Source organism: Oryctolagus cuniculus, chromosome 9 (assembly GCF_051225735.1).
Source record: "Oryctolagus cuniculus isolate XC-2025 breed Fujian yellow rabbit chromosome 9, ASM5122573v1, whole genome shotgun sequence".
Lineage (NCBI taxonomy): Eukaryota > Metazoa > Chordata > Mammalia > Lagomorpha > Leporidae > Oryctolagus > Oryctolagus cuniculus.
Window position 1 is genome coordinate 20,587,051 of NC_142875.1, and position 24,195 is coordinate 20,611,245.

A 24,195-nucleotide genomic window follows, 5' to 3' on the forward strand; every position below is an offset into this window, starting at 1 on the left:
TATGTTAAAATCTTCAAGATGACTTAGGCAAATTAGGTCATTTTTGGCAATTGTTCACACTCTTATTTATCTCCTCTTATCTCTATGTGACTTTGCTTGCTCAAAGAGGTAGTTAAGAGGATCTAAAGTAGAAGAAACCTGTCACTGGGTTTGCAAAGATGGGCTTGCACTCCTGACTTTCACTATCACAATGACATGCATATGATACTGCAACTGGAAAAGTATAACACATGTATGTAACAAAAATGGATGTAACTTGTAGCTTCAGGCCAATGATGGTGAAACCCAGCCAAGATTAGCTGAATTGCAGCTCTCCATCAGTGTATGAATAATCAAAATATCCTTATTGATATATTTCATTACATTTTGAAGAGGTTTTATTTCTGAATGCAGAATCATCCTAGTGACCATAGACTGCTCAAAGATGCGCGCTCAATATTTCTGCTTTTCAATCATCACATCTACTATGTGAAAGTCCTGATATCTTAATAAACAAATTACAACTAATTCTTTTTTTAAAGGTTTATTTATTTATTTGAAAGTCAGAGTTACACAGAGAGAGAAAAGGCAGAGAAAGAGAGGTCTTCCATCCACTGGTTCACTCTCCAATTGGCTGCAACGGCCAGAGCTGTGCCAATCTGAAGCCAGGAGCCAGGAGCTTCTTCTGGGTCTCCCACACGGGTGCAGGGGCCCAAAGTCTTGGGCCATTCTCTACTGCTTTCCCAGGCCATAGCAGAGAGCTGGATCAGAAGTGGAACATCTGGAGCTTGAACCGGCACCCATGTGGGATGCCAGAGCTTTAGGCCAGGGCGCTAACCCACTGTGCCACAGTGTTGGTGCCATTACAACTACTTCTAATTGAAGTAAATAGGACCACAATATTCCATTAAATAACCTCTGGTAATTCATTTTACGTCCAATCTCAATGGAACAGTTTTTATATTCCTGGAATTGTTACTAACTCTCTGATATTATGTCAAAAATCTTTATTATAAACTCTAAAATGAACAAAGTCGATCCCTCTTTTACTTGATTATTATGTTTATTTTGTTTGGTTAATTTGTTTGTGGGTTTGGCTGATTTTAATTTTTTTTGCAAGCAAATCCCGTCTTATTCAATATTGCATAGCCAATATTTTGAAGAGTTCTTCATGCGTGATACAACCTCAGTGATATGTGCTGAACTGAGTGAAGACTATCTTCAGCCTTCCTTCTCTACTTCTCTAAGAAGCAGACTGGCTCATGCTTTAAATGTGTTCTACTTCAGAATATAATCACTCTCCTCAATGCTCTCACTTAAGCAACTTTGTACTTCCTGTATTTGTTAGCATACCAGCCCACAGTGGTCAGTAAATCATTTCATTGTTCACTGAATGGATGGATGAACAAGTGAAATAATACAGAGAATTTTAAATTTATAATTTTAATTTATAATTCATAAATTTAAGATTTATAATTGAAGATTAAATTATGGTGATTCTAATTTAAGATTGAATTATAATTATGATTATAATTTGAGATTGAAATTACATCATGTATCATCATAATTTTGAAAGTACTCTGTATACAACAATTAGGAACATTTACTTTATTGTTTCATTTTACACACAGTATTCCAATAAACTTTGAATTTGTTATATATATATTTATACACATATAAATGTTATATGTGTATAACTGATAAGAACAGATACTGGAGGCTTCATGATACCAGATTTCAAGAAATACTACAGGACACTTATAATCAAAACAGTCTGGTACTGCCAGAAAAACTGACATGTAGACAAATGGAACAGACTACAAACTCCAGAAATCAATCCACAATCTACAAACAACATATTTGACAAAAGAGCTAAAATCAATCCTTGGAAAAAGGATAGTCTTCAACAAATGGTAATGGAAAAACTGGATCTCCAGATACAGATGCATGAAACAAAATCCCAACACTATACCATACACAGAAAAACACTCAAGATCTATCAAAGCCTTAACCTACAACCCGATACCATTTAATTACTAGAGAACATTGGGGAAAGTCTGACAGACATTGGAATAGGCAAAGGCTTCTTGGAAAAGAATCTGGGACTACAGGCAATCAAAATCAAAACTAAGAAACTGGATAACATCAAGCTGAGAAGATTCTGCACTGCAAAAGAAATACTCAGCAAAGAGCAAACCAACAGAATGGGAGAAAATATTTGTGAACTATGGAACTGATAAAGGGTTATTATCCAGAACCTATAAAGAGCACAAGAAACTTAATAGCAAAACAAACATCCCAGTTAAGAAATGAGCCAAGGACTTGAACGGGTATTCTTCAAAATAAGAAATTCAAATGGCCAACAAACAGATCAAAAAATTCTCAGGATCACTAGCCATCAGGGAAATGCAAATCAAAACATCACACATCACATCCCAGTTAGAGTGGCTCTCATCCAGAAATTACTAAACAACAAATACTGGCGAGGATGTGGGGAAAAAGTTACTCTAGTCCACTGTTGGTGGGAATGCAAACTGGTGCAGCCCCTGTGGAAAACAGTATGGGGATACCTTAGGAATCTGAATATAGATCTACTATATGATCCAGCCATCCCACTCCTGGGAATTTATCAAACAAAAAGAAATCAGTATATGTAAGAGTTATCTGTACCTCCAAGTTTATAGATGCTCAATTCACAACAGCTAAGATATGGAATCAAACAAGATATCTATCAACTGAAGACTGGATAAAGAAATTATGGTATCATACATACACACGCTATGGTATATGTGTGTGTGTGCATGTATATATGTGTGTGTATATATATATACTTACATATATATGTAGATATACACATATATATGTATTATACATATACACACTATGGATATGTGTGTGTGTATATATATATATTTTTTGAAAGGTTTTTTAAATTGCATTACAAACAATTATATACAATACATTACTAGGATATAATTAATTTAGCAACTATCTTGTTTTCTTTATAACACGTATATACATATACATGGTGCAAATTTAAATAAACTTTCATAATTAAAAGCTGACAAATTATTTGCTTTTATAAAATTATAATAAAAACAATAGTAAAGGAAGTTAAATTATATTTTACTATCTCTTTGTTGAATTAGGCCTAGTCTGATAATATATTTCCAGGTAAAATTTTAAAATGATTATTCTCTTGGGGCTGGCACTGTGATGTAACAAGTAAAGCCACCACCTGCAGTGCAGGCATCCCATATGAGTGCCACTTCGACTCCTAGCTGCTCCACTTCTGATGCAGCTTTCTGTTTCGGCCTGGGAAAGCAGTAGAAGATGGCCCAAGCCCTCGGGTCCCTGCACCCATGTCAGAGACCAGGAAGAAGTTTCTTGCTTTGGATCAGCATAGCTCCGGCTGTTGCAGCCATCTGGGGAGTGAACCAGTGGATGGAAGACCTCTCTTTCTCTCCCCCTCTCTCTCTCTCTCTCTGCCTCTGCCTCTGCCTCTCTGTAACTCTGCCTTTCAAATAAGTAAATCTTTAAAAAAATTATTATTCTCAGAAACAGTAACTACCTGCCTTGTAGATTGGTATATGGATGTCTGTACTCAAACTCTATACTACAAAACTCGTGATATTTTTATTTCTAATGGAAATTGATTATGTTTCCATTATACCAATGTGAAACATAATGCAAAACTTACATTCATAGAATATTTGAAAGTGTATTATAATGTATATTTTAATTTTATTTCAGAACTTTTAATTAGTGTGTCTTTTTAAGATTTATTTATTTATTTGAAGCTCAGAGAGAGAGAGAGAAATCTCTCATCCATTGATTCACTCCCAAGATGGCTGCAATAGCTGGGCCAAAGCCAGGAACTTCTTCCAGGTCTCCCACATGGGTGTCAGGGGCCCAAACACTAGGGCCATCTTCTGCTGCTTTTCCCAGGTCATTAACGAAGAACTGGATCTGAGGATCTGAACTGGAGCAGCCAGGACACAAACCAGTTCCCATACTGGACGCTGGCATTGCATGCTGCAGCTTTACCTGTTATGCCACAGCATTACCACCCCTCCCTTAGCTTAGTTTTTAATGAATCCTTATGTAGCATTTATTTCATTTTTCGAGTATCCTATGCCTAAGATAGTGTCCCACAGATCCCTGGAAATCATAATCTTCTTGTAAATCAGCTTTGAAAACAGGGGCCATCTGGTTAAGTGCTGCTGAACTGCAAGAAATATATCCAGGAACTGCTCTGCTCTGACGAATTACATCTTCAAAGCACATTCATAAAATGACAGTCAAGTGATTATCGAGTACATTTATTGAGTCTGCAAAGCATTATGAACTCATAATATACCTCCAGCAAGCTAAGAATATGCATCAGCGAGTAATAAACCATGGATAGCACAGGAGTGCTACAGAAAATCACTAGAGGGATTCTTTTTTGCATGTCAAACCTTGAGGTAACTGGAGTCGAGTTGTGACAGTTGCACAGAGAGAACTGAATCTGGATCAGAAGACCAAGGTGACAAGAATAAAAACCTGGGTTGTTGCAATAGGAAGTCTGATCAATTACCATGACCCTAAGAACTCAGAATTCAATGGAGCTTAGCAGCAGTATGAGTCTGAGTTAACACTCAGAAAAAGCTAGACGAGAGGTTTCTTCAGCATCGAGTCAAAGTAAAAGGATCAGCCAGGAACTTACTGAAAAATCAACTATGAGTCTGGAATACTGAAAAGGACAGGAATATCAATTGTTTGTGTGAGGAGACAATGTGGGTACTTTTAAAAGTACATGAAAAGGGGCCATCACTGTGGTGTCCTGAGTGAAGCCACTGCCTGCAGTGCTGGCATCCTATATGGGCACTGGTTCAAGTCCCAGCTGCTCCACTTACAATTCAGGTATCTGCTGTGGCCTGGGAAGGAAGTGGGAGGATGGCCCATGGCCTTTGGCACCTGCATAGAAGACCTGGAAGAAGCTCCTGGCTCCTGGCTTCAGATTGGTGCATCTCCGGCTATTGTGGCCAACTGGGGAGTGAACGAGCGGATGGATCTCTCTCTCTCTCTCCCTCTCTCTCTCTCTCTCTCTGTAACTCTGACTTTCAAATAAATAAATAAATACTTTTTAAAAAACTACATAAAAAATAAAATAGATAAGCTTACTTTGGTAAGAAATATTTGAAATCCATGCACAGTTTATAATATTTAATTTTTATGAACTTCCTGAAGACTCCTCTTACACATGGATTTCAAAAGAAATTATAACAAATTAAATTCATTTTTTAATTCCATCTTTAGCTAAGTTTTTGAAATACCTTCATATGTGTTGGATTTGTGTAGAAAGGGAAACTATTAGAAAATGAGACTAGAGAGATAAAAATATGGAGGTGCATATATATCTTGATGCAGGATTTGCCTCTTGCTTTTAAAATTCCATTTACATTTACCATAATAACATATACTTAGAAATTGTGAAGTGCACAAAGTTCATAGTTTAAAAATAATTCCCATATCCAAGCACTTTGTATACCATATTTCCTACTCTCCTGGAGATAGACAGTCAATCTGATTAATTGTTCTGGTATCAACACAATATGTTCAAATGAGGGGAGGGGAAGAGAGGGCAAGAGAAGGAAGGGAGAGGAGGGGAGGGAAGGGGAAGAGAGAATGTATGGGAAGAGAGGATTTTCTATTCACTGGTTCACTCCCAAATGGCCATATTGGCTGAGACTAAGCCAGGCCCGAAGCCAGGAACCTGGAATTCCATCAAGTCTGACACAAGGGTGGCAGAAGTCCAAGCCCAAGACTCAGGCCATCTTCTGCTGCTTTCCCAGGTGCATTAGAAGAGAACTGGATCCGAAGATGAGCATCAGGGACTCATGGGACACTAGCATAACAGGCAGTGGTCTGACCCACTACACCATAATGCCAGCCCTGTAACTTGTATTTCATAGGCAGTTTTTCTTTTTTTTTTTGTCTATCCTGAGAAATTTTTACTGATATATACATTTTTACTAATATATATTCATATGCATTTATTTAATAAATTATAGAGTATTACAATGTGTTAGGAAAATTAACTCACTTAGAAATCATTGTTAGATTCCTGCTTTACTCTCTGGAAGTATATTTTAAAATTTTATTTTTTAATTAGTTTTTAACAGATTCACTGTGGTTCATAGATACAATGCTAAGAACACAATGATATCCCCTTCTTCCTTCCCTCCCTCTCTCCTCTTCACTCCCTCTCAACCTCGTTCCTTCTCCTTCTCTTCTCTTTTAATTTTTTGATAACATTTTAAATTTACATCACAGCAAAAAGGCTTAATACTTCACCAAATAAGAAGTTTACAAGTAAAAAGCAAAGTAAAACCTAGTTTAGTTGAAATACAAGGGTTATAAATGACAACTGGATGGAAAAAAATGACCACTTCACACATATATAGCACATTTTAAAGTAATGACATATCATTAAAAATTCTAGTAGTATAATAATATTAATCACTGGTTTCATAAAGGTATAAAACAAAATTTTATAAAACTATATTTGCAGCAATACTGATATACACAGACATATCTTAATATTTTCTTCTGTTCACTTTTAGCTCCCACATATTAGGGAGAAAATGTAACATTTTTCTTTCTGGATCTGGCTTATTTCACTCAAGTGATGTCCTCCAGTCACATCCATTTTACTGAAAATGGTGGGATTTCATTCTTTAATAGCTGATAATATTTCATTGTATATATACACACACCTTATTTCATTCAACTGATCATAGACACCTTTTTGCTTCCAAATGTTGACTATTATTATTATTTTTTTTATCTTTTATTTAATGAATATAAATTTCCAAAGTACGTCTCATGGGTTACAATGGCTTCCCCCCCATACCGTCCCTCCCACCCACCACCCTCCCCTTACCCACTCCCTCTCCCCTTCCATTCACATCAAGATTCATTTTCGATTATCTTAGTATACAGAAGATCAGCTTAGTATACCTTAAGTAAGGATTTCAACAGTTTGTTCCCACACAGAAACATAAAGTGAAAAATAATAGATGATTTTTTTTTAAATGATGATGAAATCAGATCAGACCTATTGTCATGTTTAATCCCAGTGAGAGTCAAGTTGGGAGTTGATAGTTTCTTTTTTTTTTTTTTTAACAGAAGATCAGTTTAGTGTACATTAAGTAAAGATTTCAATCGTTTGCACCCCCATAGAAACACAAAGTGAAATATACTGTTTGAGTACTCGTTATAGCATTAAGCCTCAGTGTACAGCACATTAAGGACAGAGATCCTACATGAGGAGTAAGTGCACAGTGACTCCTGTTGTTGACTTTACCAATTGACACTCCTGTCTATGGCATCAGTAATCTCCCTATGCACCAGTCATGAGTTTCCAAGGCTATGGAAGCCCCTTGATTTCTCCGACTCTTATCTTGTTTAGACAAGGTCATAGTCAAAGTGGAGGTTCTCTCCTCCCTTCAGAGAAAGGCACCTCCCTCTTTGAAGACCTGTTCTTTCCACTGGGATCTCACTCACAGAGATCTTTTTGCCAGAGTGTCTTGGCTTTCCATGCCTGAAATACTCTCATGAGCTTTTCAGCCAGATCCGAATGCCTTTAGGGCTGATTCTGAGCCCAGAGTGCTATTTAGGACATCCGCCATTCTATGAGTCTGCTGAGTATCTCACTTCCCATGTTGGATCACTCTCCCCTTTATTTATTCTATCGGTTAGTGTTAGCAGATACTAGACTTGTTTATGTGCTCCCTTTGACTCTTAGTCCTTTCATTATGATCAATTGTGAACTGAAATTGATCACTTGGAATAGTGAGATGGCATTGGCACATGCCACCTTGATGGGATTGAATTGGAATCCCCTAGTATGTTTCCAACTCTACCAATTGGGGCAAGTCAGCCCGAGCATGCCCCAAATTATACATCTCTTCCCTCTCTTATTCCCACTTTTATGTTTAACAGGGATCACATTTCAGTTAATTTTCAACACTTAAGAATAACTGTGTGATAATTACAGAATTAAACCAGTCATATTAAGTAGAACAGACAAAAAAAAATACTACCAAATGTTGACTATTATAAACATTGATGCTATGAACATAGTGGTGTAGGTATCTCCTTGATACATTGTGGTCAAGTCTTTTGGTTATATATCCAGTAATGGGATTGCTAGATCATATGGCAAATCTGTTTTAGTTTTTAGTGAAATAAAGTAACAATCAGGATGGAGATCCCTGATAGAGTTTCAAAGAAAGAACAAAATGAGAAAGGAGAGGAGGTGAGACCCCTGAAAACTCTAGCTTTTCAAGGAATCAATGAAAGGAAGACATAAAGATCTTAGAGTGAGTGAAATCATAATGGCTGATGGGAAATTAGGAGAATAAGAGGAAAGAGAAGGTGATAAGTAACAGATGAGTGTGTTAAATGATCAAGTGAGGTACGAACTGACAAAGTGCCACTGGATTCCGAACAGAAAAAAATGACAGGCAGTGAGCCAGGCAAGAGTATCACAGTAAAATGATGGAAGCCGCAGTCAGACAGCAGTATGATGTTAGAGATTTAACACTAGGGAAGCATTAAAAAGAGTAAGACTGATAAGACTTTGGAGACATTCAGATATCAAGAAAAAGATTATAACTGTCACAGGTAGGATAAGTCTTCAGTAAACTAAAAATCATTGTTGTGAGTATAAGAAAATGTTTTACATACAAATGAAAATTGAATTTCAAATTTATCAATATTTTATCACATAAATGGATTCATGCAATATGTTTTCTCTTGTCATGGCTTCTTTCACTTGGCATAATATTTTCAAGACTCATGTATCCATAACCACTTCAGTTCTTTACTCTTGGATATTATTTCAGTGTGTGAAAGGATATATCACAGTGAAAATATATACTTATATTTTCATCAGCTGATCAATATGTAATTTATCTCTACTTTTTTGCATTATATGAATAACACTGTTATGAATATTCACGTATAAGTTTTTGTGTGGACTTGATTTTCCTTTTCTATACCATGGGTTATTAAAATAAATCTGAATTTAGTAAGAGCTGATTAAAATTTTGTGAAACTAATCATAACCTTCATTGGTTAACAACAAAATAAAAGGTTTTTGCCTAAAAGTGGCTTTCTTAATTAACTAAATAAAAAATACAGAAGGTCTAATTTTCAGTTCTTTAGACATTTTGCAAACAGAAAAACTAGCAGATAAGTGTTTCAAGTCTTAACAAATAATGATAATGTGCAACATCAGCAGCATCTGAGTGAATATAAAGTCAACCTTTTATTCAACATAAAACAATTACATGCTCTTTAAATAATGAAAAAAGAAATTACCAATGGCCAACCCCAATCCCATTACTTTCAAAAAGAATTTTTAAACTTTCATTTCCAGTTGATTGTACACTAATTCAAATGGTTGATTTTGCTGACAATTGATTTTTAAATGAAACAGCCAATAGTGAGTCAGTGCATTACACTGTGCACTCCAGCGAGCAGCCTTTCATTAAATTTACTCAAAGTAATGGATAAATTAGATGACCAAAGTTACTGAGTGCACTTCAAATACTTTCTTCTAAAGCAAAAGGTAACTAAATGCATTTGATCACTACCTCATTGCTAATTCAAAATCAAGATGTGTCTATCTTTCTAGAATATTAATACCCAAGCCTGTGGGCATGGCATTGGTGTGCACCAGAATTCAAGGGGGAAAGGAGTCAGGGTGCTGTGTTAACTGCCTGAGCAACAAAATGAGTTAGTAAAAGTGAAGGCAGTTAACAGAATTAGATGGCATTCCATGTTCAAAGAATTTGCAAGTAGTAATTGACCAATCATTTATGACTAATTGGTTGTATACCACTATTATAAGCTACTTATAATAGGGAATGGAGTCAGTCTTTAGCCTATCAGTTCAGACATCTGCAACCCACACTTGGAGTACCTGCATTCAATGGCCAGCTCTAGCTTTTGACACCACCTTCCTGCTAATGCAGCCCCTGGTAGGCAGCAGAGATTTGGGAAGTGATCCTGCAAAAAGGAACTCTCTCACATGCTCTCTCTGCCTCCCAAATAAGTGAACAAAATGGAAAAATAACAATAGGGAAAATTTTCTACAAAATATTTCAGTAAAACTTAAGTTTGAACAATATCCATAATTCAGAAACTTCAAGATACAGTTTTTAAAATTCCTGTCATTTTGCTGTAGGTAGTGACATCAAACTTACAACCACTCTCTGATTTAAATTAGAACTTCTTTTCAGGCTTAGGGTTCTCAAGTTACTATTTTTCATATCAGTATCCTGGAATGAAGTGAACAAGGGCAAAGCATCTGTCTAACACAGTACCTTCCTACATATAATGACAGTATCCTATCTCTACCTGAATATAGTACACTGTGATGATTTGGAAAGATATTTATAGACTATCTACTCTTTAGTGGTTTTAAAGAATGGTTATTGTCATTGCTTTCCTTAGATTTAAAAATTACATTTACACTTAACGACAACGTAAAGAAGTTTTATTATTTATAAAAGAGTATTTAATAGAAGCTTTTAATGTTCTTATAAGTATTATTTTGTTAGTCTTGAGGAAATAAAATATTACTTAATTCTACTACTTTAAACTGCATTCTAATTGTTATTGGTTTTGCAATAAAGAATTAGGGAAATTGCTGATATCACATTTTACATTTCATGTTGAAAGTAGGTAAATTAGTTTCTAAGCTGAGGGGCATTATCATTTGTAACAGTTCTCAACACTTAGGATTTTAATTGCTGATATAATTTTCTTTGAAAATTATAGATGTTAATATTTAAAAATGATTGCATAACTGTGACTTTTTTTTGCTGATGACTTTGCCTTTAAAAGGTGTAGTCAGTATGAATAAGATGATTCAAAATAAGATTCTGAATGAAAAAGTTTCAGTCTAATAGAGTAACTGAATGAATTGTTATTTCCAACCTATATTATCAAAGGAACATTAAATTTGATGCAAACATCTAAGAAAGTCAATGTTAACATCACTGAATATGGGCAAAATCATATTCAGGTGATATTTACTGCATGAACAGGCTTTGGAACCTGCAGAAAATTAACTTACAGATTTGGCACAATAGCTGGTATGGAGAGGGTTATCAGAATCACAGGTGAAGGACAGTCATGCCTAAATCCTCTCTTCTCTCCAAGAATCTTGTTCCCAATTCAGAAGGAACTGGGGATGTTAAAGTGCCTGAGATGATCCTGGAGGACCAAGTTATTATGCACAGGGTTCTAATTTACATCAGATCTCCTAAGTACTTCTTCTCTAGGCAGAGCACACTCGCCTTAAATAACGAAATAAAATTAAGGCTTTTTAATGCTATAACCTCTCTCTAGGAAGCTTTGAAACTTCTTATGAGTTGTCTTCTAACTAAAATATTCTCATTGGTCATCCTTGAAGTAACCAAGGTGTCATGGAGCTCAGGTCTGTATTTCTAAAGGAAGACTATTTTCGTCACTAGAACCTTGTGATGTCTCCCGGTCACTGCTAGGCTCCAATCCATACTCTAAACCCAGAGAGAAAAGCTACACTCACATTCTGTGTGCTTCAAAGGTAAGTTGTTATAATTTATGGGAAAAAACTTTGGCAATATTTATCAAAAATGTAAACATTTTCATGAATTTTCATGGTTATCATATCTAAAATATCAGAAGAAAAAAAAGCAGAATAGCTTTATTCTATGGGTATTCCATTAGCAGCCTTCATTATCATGAAAAAGTTATAATAGGGGCTGGTATAGTGCTGCACGAGCTTAAGTCACAACCTGTGATGCCAACATCCCCTATTGCAGCACTGGTTTGAATACTGGCTGCTCTGTTTCTGATCAAGCTCCCTGCTACTGCACCCAAGAAAGCAGAAGAAGGTGGCTCAAGTAATTGGGCCTCTGCTGCCCATGAAGAAGACCCGGATGGAGTTCCAGGTACCTGCCTTAGGGCTGGCCAAGTACAAGGCCATTGTGGCTATTTAAGGAGTAAACCAGGAGAAGGAAGATTTTTGTCTCTCCCTCTCTGTCACTCTGCCTTTCAAATAAATGAACATTTTTAAAAATGATAAACAAGACAAGTTTTCAATTTTAGGTGATTGAATTAAGCAAAAGCACAGTCTTCACATATGCTACAGTAGTATGTATACACTAACAATTATATGGCAGAATATTTATTGTCATGGAAAAATATTTGCCATTTCCTCTTAGGTGAGAAGTTCTAGTCACGAAAACAAACACTATGATTCCTTGTGTCACAAAGACAGTTCTGTCAGTTTTCCTTTGACTTCACCCTTTACTTCAGCCAGTATCAAACCAAACATCACCTTTTGAGTAACTTAATTAGCACATGCATTTTATTTTTGGGGGGGACATATGCCAGCTACAGTTATTGCATTTGTCCCTTTCTTTTTCTTAGAATGTAAATGCCACAGGACTGTGTCTACTTTGTTCATCACTGTAACTTCAAGGTCTTATATAAAACCAATGCCATACTAGGATTTCAATAAATATTTGTTGAATATTTTTAATGAAGTAATAATTAAGACATTTAAGAAGTGTCACTTTTCAAGGTAAAAATTTCTACACACCTGTTTAGTGGCCCTAACTATGGAAGTTATAGATAATATTTTTGCTAATAAATAAAAGTAGCTGGCAAATCTATATAATTATAATGGACAGCCAGGACAAAAGGAAAAATTATTTATTCCTGTGAGATGACCTGTTCACAGTACACTGTTAAGAGGTATACTTAATGCCATTGTAGTAAAAAATATTAAATTTTATCCAAACACTAATCACAGATACCAAGATCTACAGATTGGATTTCTAAAATATGCACGTACATCTAATCCCTCCCTCTATCTATCTACTCTGAAATTAATAAACTCTCACCACAGAAGACAATTTCTGAACCTTTGTATAGCTGACACAGTGAGGGTTTGGTTAACTGCCCCTTGATATTGCATGGTACAGTGGCTACCCCAGCCAGGACACACATACAATATCAGCATGCAAAATAAAACATTTCTCTTCATCTCCAGGATAGTAAGTTTATAAAAGAGCTGTTCTAAGACTTCGAAGGTGAATATTTTAGTGACACCTGTATGACATAACTTTCTGCTATCCTCTATAAAAAGTCTAAATTTCAATCATATCATCCCAGTAGACTTTAAAATGACAGACCTCAAAGTGCACATTGTATTTGATATTCTCTTGTAGTCCTATAATGAAACTTAAGCATAAATAATTGTAGATCTATACATTAATATAAAGCTGAAAGAAAGGACTCAATACAGGAGCAAAAAAATAGTGTTCTTATTTCTTTCTGCCACCTTGAAAAACATATAGCTTTGATAACTATGAAACAAGAAGGACTGATACCCAATGGGCAAAAAATCAGTGAACCCTCTTCTTAAGTTATTTTATATCTTGGGAATCTATGCATTCCTTTATGAATGCTTTTTTATATCTCTCTACTTCTTCCTACATAACAGCTCTATCTGCTTTATCTACATCACAGTTTCAATATTATATTTATCCTATATATCCATACAATAAAACAGTATGAATGCATGCCCATTTGATAAATAATTTATTTATCTATGAACTATGAATGTGTGCTATTGCAATAACATATTTCATAGATTATATACCTTCCTATAACAAAAAGTTAAAAGGATAAGAACAAATACACATTAAAGTTTTACTTTCCTTTCTTCACTCAGGGGATTACCTTGTGAACTACTCTGGTAATGTTTAAGCCACTCTGGAAAATACTAGATTTTACTATCTCTCAATAAGAGGAGTGGATTAATATTATAATTTTTTTTGACAGGCAGAGTTAGACAGTGAGAGAGAGAGACACAGAGAAAGGACTTCCTTTCATTGTTTCACCCCCCAAATGGCCGCTGTGGCCAGCGCAAGGCTCCGATCCGAGGCCAGGAGCCAGGTGCCACAGCGCCGGCCAATATTATAGCTCTTTAGCAAGTGTGCACTAAAATTTCAAACAATAGACATCTACATATCATATTATAATAGATATTGCTATGAGATTCACATAGACCAAGATAATCATTACTCTGGTTACAGGTAGTATTGCGGGCTATTGTTGATTCATAACTGAGTTAATGTAACTCTACCCCTACAGCAGTCATAATCATCTAATCTTGGATCAGTAAAGGGGAATACAGATACTCCTACTTGACTCAATAGCACAATCTGAAAGGATAAACCTGGCCCCTGAGTTCCTATTGGGTTCAGATGAGGCTTCTGTTAAATCACAATACAGTTCTCTTGCTCCTGTTGCACAAGGACAATTCGAGCTTTCCCTTCCTGATTTCAAGGCACTTACCACATATCTCCTGCACACAAACCTCTGTCCCAGAGTTCCTTTCGTGAGGAACCCCAAATAAACCATGCTTCAGCAAAAGCTAGAAATTAAGTGCACATGCATATCTATTTCCTATAAGGTTATTTATTGAGGTGTTGGAAATAAGAATTAAAGTAATACCCTAAGTCATCTTGAACTTTTGGTAGGTTCTCACTGAATTTGGATGAATATTTTACCCAGAGGTATTGTCTTATCTTGTAATGGATATACAGAATTCAAATTAAGAGAAAATTTAAGCAGGTGCTGCGGCTCAACAGGCTAATCCTCTGCCTCGTGGCGCCGGCACACCGGGTTCTAGTCCCAGTCGGAGTGCCGGATTCTGTCCCAGTTGCCCCTCTTCCAGGCCAGCTCTCTGCTATGGCCTGGGAGTACAGTGGAGGATGGCCCAAGTACTTGGGCCCTGCACCCCATGGGAGACCAGGAGAAGAACCTGGCTCCTGCCATTGGATCAGAGTGGTGACCGGCCGCAGCGCACCGGCCGCGGCAGCCATTGGAGGGTGAACCAATGGCAAAGGAAGACCTTTCTCCCCTCTCTCTCTCTCTCACTGTCCACTCTGTCAAAAAAAAAAAAAAAAGAGAGAGAAAATTTAGCAGGAACATGACATCCCTTCATCTGAGCACTTGAGTTACAGTCACTGTAGACTTCGAGTCATTCCTTCCAAGGACATCAGGTTTTGTACTTAATGACCTCTGCCATTCTGCCCCAGGTCCCACGGCTCATTTCAGCTCCTGACCCAGACCCAAAACTACCCAATTCTAAGAAACTTCTCAGCACTTTGTCCACTGGCAGCATAAGGCATTTAACTAGTGTACCTTCGATATTATTTTTGAAGGAATTATTAATTTAACTCATTAGAGACTGTGAGGTTTAACTTATCAGTGGTTCTGCTACCACCTTTCACTTACATTTTCTCAGTGGATATTATTTTTGATTCTGCTATCCATTATTAGAACTGCTTTCCTAATCAGCATGACAGAATAAAGAGAATAGAGATGATTGCCTCCTGGCAAAAAGAAATATATGGTTTTGGACAGCAGTCCCAATATCCTTCTTACATACCCTTTCCTTAATATACTGATGACCAGATTTCGTTGTTTTTGACTGCTGTATAGTATTCTATAGAGCACATGTCCCATTATTTCTTTATTCAGTCTACTGTTGATGGGCATTTGGGTGGGTTCCAGGTCTTAGCTATTGTGAATTGAGCTGCAATAAACATTAATGTGCAGACCGCATTTTTGTTTGCCAATTTAATTTCTTTTGGGTAAATTCCAAGGAGTGGTATGGCTGGGTTGTATGGTAGGGTTATATTCAGGTTTCTGAGGAATCTCCAGACTGATTTCCATAGTGGCTTAACCAGTTTGCATTTGCAACAAGATGTTGGAATCTGGAAAACATTAAGCTGAGTGAATTAAGCCAGTCCTAAAGGGACAAATATCATGTTTTCCCTGATCGGCAAAAACTAACTGAGCATCAAAGGGGAAACCTGTCGAAGTGAAATGGACACTATGAGAAACAGTGACTTGATCAGCTCTTGGCCTGACTGTTGATGTACAATGTAATACTTTATCATTTTTAGTATTTTTTCTTTGCTTTGTTCTAGTACTATTGGTTGAACTCAGTAATTAACACACAATTATTCTTAGGTGTTTAATTTTTAATTGAAAAGTGATCCATGTTAAAATAACAGTGGGAATAAAAGAGGGAGGAGATGTACAATTTGGGACATGCTCAATCGGACTTCCCTCAAATGGTGGAGTTAGAATCGTGCCAGGGGATCCCAATACAATCCCATCAAGGTGGCATGTACCAATGCCATCTCACTAGTCCAAGTGATCAATTTCAGTTCACAATTGATCATAATGATAGGTCTAAGAGTCAAAGGGATCACACAAACAAGACTAGTGTCTGCTAATACTAGCTGATAGAATCAAAAAGGGAGAGAACGATCCATCATGGGAAGTGGGATACACAGCAGACTCATAGAATGGCAGATGTCCTAAATAGCACTCTGGCCTCAGAATCAGCCCTTCAGCCCTTAAGGCATTTGGATATGGCTGAAGAGCCCATGAGAGTATTTTAGGCATGGAAAGCCAAGACACCCTAGAAAAAAAAAAAAAAAGAAGACCTAGATGAAAGATATCTGTGAGTGAGATCCCAGCAGAAAGAACGGGGCCATCAAAGAAGGAAGTACCTTTCTCTGAAGGAAGGAGAGAACTTCCACTTTGACTATGACCCTGTCAGAATAAGATCGAAGTTTGTGAACTCAAAAGGCTTCCATAGCCTTGGCAACTCATGACTAGAGCCTAGGGAGATTACTGACGCCATAAACAAGAGTGTCAAATTGTTAAGTCAACAGCAGGGGTCACTGTGTAGTTACTTCTCATGTGGGATCTGTCCTTAATGTGTTGTCCAATGTGAAGTAATGCTATAACTAGTACTGAAACAGTATTTTACACTTTGTGTTTCTGTGTGGGTGCAAACTGATGAAATCTTTATTTAATACATACTAAATTGATCATCTATATATAAAGATAATTGAAAATGAATCTTGATGTGAATGGAATGGGAAAGGGAGCGGGAGATGGGAACGGTGTGAGTGGGAGGGAAATTATGGGGGGAGTAAGCCATTGTAATCCATTAACTGTACTTTGGAAATTTATATTTACTAAATAAAAATAAGTAAATAAAATAAAAAATATACTGATGACATTCTTTTCGAGCGATTCCTAAGAATTGACTGAATAAACTTAATGTTTGAAGAAAACCATGATATTTATATATATATATATATGCATATATATATACTGTATTACATATGGCTTAAAATTCAGCACTATTTAGTTATTGTTTCTGATATACAATATGAAAATTATTGAATATCCATATAAAGTTTTGTTTTTAACACAATGAAAATATATGCACATAATGTGATATAAAAGCAAAAAATAACTTTAAAAAGTCCTTCTAGCCCTAAACACCTACAGATTCAGAATGGAGGCTGATATTTACAGATTACAATATAACATGTGATTCCCATTAATTAAACATGTCATTGAAATATTGTTTTGATAGATATCTTCATGTTTAATATAACATGTCTTAGTAGTATATAGTCATTTCATGAATTACTATTATAAAGGTAAAAAAGAAATATTTTATAAACAAACATTAAGTAAATTATAAGATAATATAATATTGATAAAATTCAATACTAGAAATGCATACTATTCATTTATAACTTAAATTTCATTGAAAAATGCAGGAAAAGCCTTTATAGAAATATTCAGAGAATCATCTGGATGATAATTTTCACATATTCTATACATGATGTATTTTTTTCTTAATGATCTCAAGGATTTCTCTTTTTTAAATTATTCATTGTGGACAAAATATATATAGAGAGTCTCACTGTTGAAATGCTGAGGTGGTGGCTTGCACTTCACAAGCAGATTACTCACCCCTTAAAATGACATTTCACTTTTTCTCTATATGAAAATCACCCAACAACACTTATAAAACCCTATATGAAAACCATTTTTTCCAATATTCGTCTTAGGTAGGATTATTAGATATGATTAACAAAAGTTATCAAATACATTTTAATGGAAAGCAACTATTTACTACTTCTTATTGAGTAGATCAATAAACGTAGGATTGGCACTTACCTGAATTATGTGCTTCAGCTTATCAATGATCTGATTAATCACAGGATCAGTTCCTTTGACTTTGACTTCAGGATTTCCTGACTGAGCTCTGATTCCACTCCCAACCACACGCTGAGTATAGCTAACAAAGTACAAAACGAAAGACATGACTTAGTCACCTGGTCAGAGTATTATCTGCCACAACTACTTGAACAGATTTGAGTTTAAAATTTCTTCCTTTAAGAGTATAGGGCAATGTATGTTTTCTTAGATCACAAACTAGCAGATCTGCAATGTTTTTCAGGCAAAATACATATTGTACAAATAAGGAATATTCTAAAACTGGTAATTTTCTTTCAAAATATTCAACCAAAATTTATTTGTTTATAATTTACAAATGATAGGAATAATTAAAATATATCTCACTTTGTTACCAACTTTTACGTAACAGCACACATACCTACACCACACTGCCCGGGTAATTTTACTTCCTTGCATGGTCAGTCCCAATATTTTTCAAAAATTGACCCACATATGTACACATGTGCATATATAAAATTATACTTCCTCATATATATATTTAACTGCATTAGTCAATATAATAAATATTATTTAAAACTGTACAGTCAAAATCATTACTTTATACACAACTAATATCTGCAAAATCTTGTCAATAGTGGGAAAAACTGTTTCTCTGAAGTTCACTTAACAATGCTGTATGCAAAAGAGTGATTTCACAGGCAATAAAAGGCAATTGAAAGTGCGCAACCTTCGCCAAATGAAAATTGTATTTCAACTTAACATATTAAAATATTTGACTAATCAAGCACAAGGATGTATTAAGTCCCTATGGTATTAAACATTCTATACCAGATAACTAGAATTATTAGAAGGTGTAAGACTCAATTCTTATTTTCAAATGCTTATTATGGGTATATATCAATTACTGATATTTGCATTGATTCATTCCATTTTACTGTATTTTTAAGTTTACTAATAGATTCCAGCAATATAAAACTCTTATTTACTGAAGGTATAGTGTAGCATAAAGGCAAGTAAATGGTTAAAATGCAACACAAAGCAAATAAGTGGAAGGTATTGTACATGCCCGGTGTGGTGTAAGGATGGCACAGGTAGCTGATACTCTATATATGGAGAAGTACATTTAGACTCAGGCACATGGAGGAAAATTTAAAAGGATAATTTGTAAATTAAGATAGTCCTTGAGTCATTAAGGTGAGAATAAGTCTTCAATAGTGTGATTAATCAGAATTCTGGAGTAAAAGATGGCAACACAGCAGGATGAAATGGCAAAGGCTCTCTGTGAATAACATATTCGGGGAGAATAACTAGGCCTCATGTTTCATTTTTTGCTATTGGTTTAACAAACTGAGTTCTCATTCATGGGTTCATGTCCCAAATGCCCACAACTGCCAGGACTTGCCCAGGGACCAAGAATACAATACAGGTCTCCTACATGAGTGGCAAGAAACATTACCTGCTTCTTCTCAGGGTTCACATTGGGAGGAAGCTGCAGTTATGATCTGGAGCCAGAAATCAAACCCAGGTACACTGATATAGGACAAATATGTCTTAGCAGATGATTTAACATTTAGGCTAAATGTCCATGCAACTAGACTCTATTTACAAAGCAGACAGCACAAATGAGGGAGAATGAGACATAGGGACTATACCCCCCAAATTCCATCCTCTATGTTTAAGATTCTCCACTGAATAATTTGTTTGCCTAAGTTAAATATCATAATAAAATATTCTAAGATTTATTAGCAAAATATGAACAATATGAGCATTTTATAACATAATGCAATATTCTAGAAGACCCTCTTAACTCCTCTGTAGCACTGTCACATTATTCTTCATCAGTATTCTAAGTAGATCATATAGTTGGCTCCTTTATTAGTATTATGAATATTAAAAGTGGTGAATAATATGAATAAATAAATGAATAAATGTGTAACTGTGGTTCAGGTAGGGCTTTTGTTACTCTTTGTGGAGTTCGTCAAAACATCTTCAAGACAACCATTCAAGATGATCATGATTATGCGTCGCACAGTCTACTTCTATATTTGCTACCATCATCAGTGACTGAGTACAGCCAGGTTGCTAAGGCAGATCCATTGCTGGGGAATAAAAGGCTTGTCCAGTGACCAATTTGGATTCAGGATTCCTTGAAGCCCTCACTTTACTTTCTTGAGAAAATGCATCATGTTAGAAAGTATCCACACGATCTTCCACTCCTTACTCTGGACCAAACTTCCATCACAGCCCAGAGACCTTCCAGCCTTACACAGCCTTCACTCCATTTTCTCTCACACAGATTTCCCTTATTGAGATTTTCTGGAGTTTAATCCCTTTCAGAATCTGTCTATGGAGGGGCATTCAGACTCAAATATTCTGTATTTATATTATAGTTTTACCATTCTATAGATTAGAAATCATGGATAGGTCAAATGATTTCCCCATGGCCTCATTGCACATTGCAGAGTACAGAAAGGACAGGAATGCAGGGAAGGGGAGCTTTAAAATACAACCACAAATGAGTATTAATGAAAATTCTTGAAATAACAAATATAAATTGGGATTCAATTAGCTTGTTGTAGTGATATTTTTTCTCTGATTACAATATCTTCAAAGACTTCACTATTGATAATTAAGAAAAGATGTATGACTTTCTAAAAAAATACTCAGAAAACAATCGAATGTCACCAAACAATGAAAAACAGTTGTTGGATGAGAAGAAATTAGCAGACTGCCATGGGGTTTTCCTACATTTCTCTAGATATGCAAACATAATACAGACAACGGAAACTAAGACTGAGCTCTTAATTTCAATTAGGTTATTAACTTTCACATAGTGGTTTATTTACAAATCAGGAAACTTACACTTAGGGTGGAAGATTATTGTTTCATGCTGTTCTGAGGAATTGCTAAAATTCTGTTTGCCCTTAATTATCAGAACTAATAACAAAGTTAAATAATTTTACATACTTAGACAAAAATTATCAGAATTATAATCAAATAAGAATCCCCTATTATATCACTGAATATTTCAAAATCATTATTTTTTTTTGACAGGCAGAGTTAGTGAGAGAGAGAGACAGAGAAAAAGGTGTTCCTTCCATTGGTTCACTCCCCATATGGCTGCTACGGCAGGCGCGCTGTGCCCATCCAAAGCCAGAGAAGCCAGGTGCTTCCTCCTGGTCTCCCACGTGGGTGCAGCCCTCCTGGGCAACAGCAGAGAGCTGGACTGGAAGAGGAGCAACCGGGACAGAATCTGGTGCCCCAACCAAGACTAGAACCCGGGGTGCAGGTGTCACAGACAGAGGCTTAGCCTATTGAGCCGCAGCACCGTAGGCAGAGGAGGATTAGCCAAGTGAGCCGTGGCGCTGGCTCAAAATCATTATTCTTACATGTTATTTAAATAAGGAAAAATGTCACAAAGCAGGGACTTTATTTTATTCATTTATTTTATTTTATTATTATTATTTTTTTTTGACAGGCAGAGTGGACAGTGAGAGAGACAGAGGGAAAGGTCTTCCTTTTCCATTGATTCATCCTCCAATGGCTGCCGCACTGCGGCTGGCGCACCTTGCTGATCCAAAGCCAGGAACCAGGTGCTTCTGCTGGTCTCCCATGCGGGTGCAGACCCCAAGCACTTGGGCCATCCTCCGCTGCACTCCCAGGACACAGCAGAGAGCTGGGCTGGAAGAGGAGCAACCGGGTCAGAATCCGGCACCCGACCGGGACTAGAACCCGGGGTGCCAGCGCCACAGGCGGAGGATAAGCCTATCAAGCCGCGGCACCAGCCTGGGACATTATTTTAAATAACTCAAATGGAATACAATTTGATAATTCAATTATTTTTCTATTTCTGTAAAGTTACACAATGCAATAGTATTACATACACACCAGGATGTTCTAAAGGAAAAAGATACTTGCTATCAAGTGCCTGTAAGTATGTGGAACAATCAGATCACTACCCAATTATGGATGAAAAAGTAAAAATTATTGTAAATCACTATTTACCAAAAGTCAGGCACAAGAATGCTCAGAGAAGCACTATTCCAAATAACCCCATTATAGAACTCAAATATCCACAAACTCGAGCATGAGCAAATACACACAACAGTGTGTTAATAAAATTAAATAACTTATAGCAACAAAAATGAGTGAATTACAAGTATACTTATAAAGATAGCCAAGTTTTACAAATCAAATACTGAAGGAAAGCAATAATTTAAATACTTTATAATACCATTTATCAAAAATTAATAATTATGTTCCAATTCACTGTAAGTGCTACCCTAGGATATAGTGTCTAGAAGATGAGAAATGTCATGTTTCTTGACTTATCTTCTGGTTTCACAGGAGTACTCATTTTATTAAAAAAATTAATAAAGTGCCTGTGCCCCCGCACCCATGTGGGAATCTCAGAAGAAACCCCTGGCTCTTGGCTTCATATCCAACATCTTCAGCCACTGAGGTCATTTGGGAGTAAACTAGCGGATGGAAGACTTTTGTCTCTGTCTGTAACTCTACCTCTCAAATAAATAAAGAAAATTTTTAAAAATTGAAAAAAGACTTTAGACTTGTTTGTATGTATTTTCGACCTAGATAAAACATTTACATTAAATTTCTGTATGCTTTTTATCAACATGTCTATCTCAGACAAATTTTCATTAAATCATAAAGAAATAAAAGATCTACACAGGATTTTTAACATGAATTATATGGTTCTGCCATCACTAAGTAAGTAACTTTGGATCTTAGCTTGATATACCTCCAATAGACATCAATCTGCATGGAAAAAATGTGTTCGTAAATTGAATATTTTTCTAACAAATGCTTTTATAATTTGATTTTTTTCATTATTAAATTTTAACAGATCATTAGTTATTCTTTTCTTCCTCAATGTAAAAATGGGTAAGAACATTTCAAGAATCTCTATAGAGGTTTATTTATTTGAAGAATTTTTCCTCACTTCAGTAAAAAGGAGGGAAATAAACACACAAAAAAGAGAGATGATTTTTGTTGTTGCTGTTTTGGAAAAAGAATAGACCCACAATCTACACTTATTTGATCCAAGCAAGATAGTAATGGATACAGCAATGGAATAGGGATACTCACTCCCCAAGCCTTTCTAACTTTCCATTAACAAGGAAAAAAGGCAAGCATTGATACGCTGCCATTCTACAAAAATGTTTTGGGGCCAGAATTATGGTATAATTGGTTAAGCTACCACATATAATGCTGGAATCCCATATAAATAACACTTTGAATGCTGGCTGCCCATTTTGTATCCAGTTCCCTGCTAATGTGCCTTGGAAAGCAGCACACGATGGCCCAAATCCTGGGACCCCACACCCAGGCAGAAGACCAGATGAAGCTCCTCTTTCTCTGTATTTCTCTTTCAAATAAATGGAATAATATTTAAAGTAACTGTTTTAAAAGGATGATTAACAAGATTTCAATTCTGTGTTGACTATTTGAAATATTAAAAGAAAGTGCTAATAAATCTATACAGTATGTCACTAAAAATCATTTATCTCTACTTTTCCAATATTTTCTATTTGAAGCTGATATTGTGCTTACTGGTAGATTATTTTCACTTCATTTAGAATGCAATATAATTCAGTTCCAATTTACACTGAAAGTACAACGTTTTTATGTGCATATACACAATTTCTTTTTAAAAAAGATTTATTTATTGATTTGAAAGTCAGAATTACACAGAGAGGAGAGGCAAAGAGAGAGTGAGACAGGTCTTCCATCAGATGGTTCACTCCCCAACTGGCTGCAATGGCCAGAGCTGTGCAGATCCAAAGCCAGGTGCCAGGAGATTCTTCTGGGTCTCCCACGCGGGTGCAGAGTTCCAAGGACATGGGCCATCCTCTGCTGTTTTCGCGGGCCTTAGCAGAGAGCTGGATTGGAAGTGGAAGAGCCGGTTCTTGAACCGGTGCCCATATGGGATGCCAGCACTTCAGGCCAGGGCGTGAACCCATTGCACCACAGCGCCAGCCCCTCCTGCACAATTTCAAGGGTATAAGTATCTGCAATGTGATCCTGGGATTCATTATAAATCAGGTACAGGGGTCTTAG

General features: G+C 36.2%; 1 protein-coding gene across 1 annotated transcript in view; it reads right to left on the reverse strand.

The window, feature by feature from the left end:
• Window positions 1–24,195, reverse strand: part of GPC5 (glypican 5) — a 1,597,736-nt gene that overhangs the window by 991,075 nt on the left and 582,466 nt on the right. Inside the window, exon 6 of the mRNA XM_017343550.4 lies at window positions 18,097–18,217. Within this exon, the coding sequence (XP_017199039.2) occupies window positions 18,097–18,217 (121 nt within the window). The remainder of the gene's footprint in view (window positions 1–18,096; window positions 18,218–24,195) is intronic.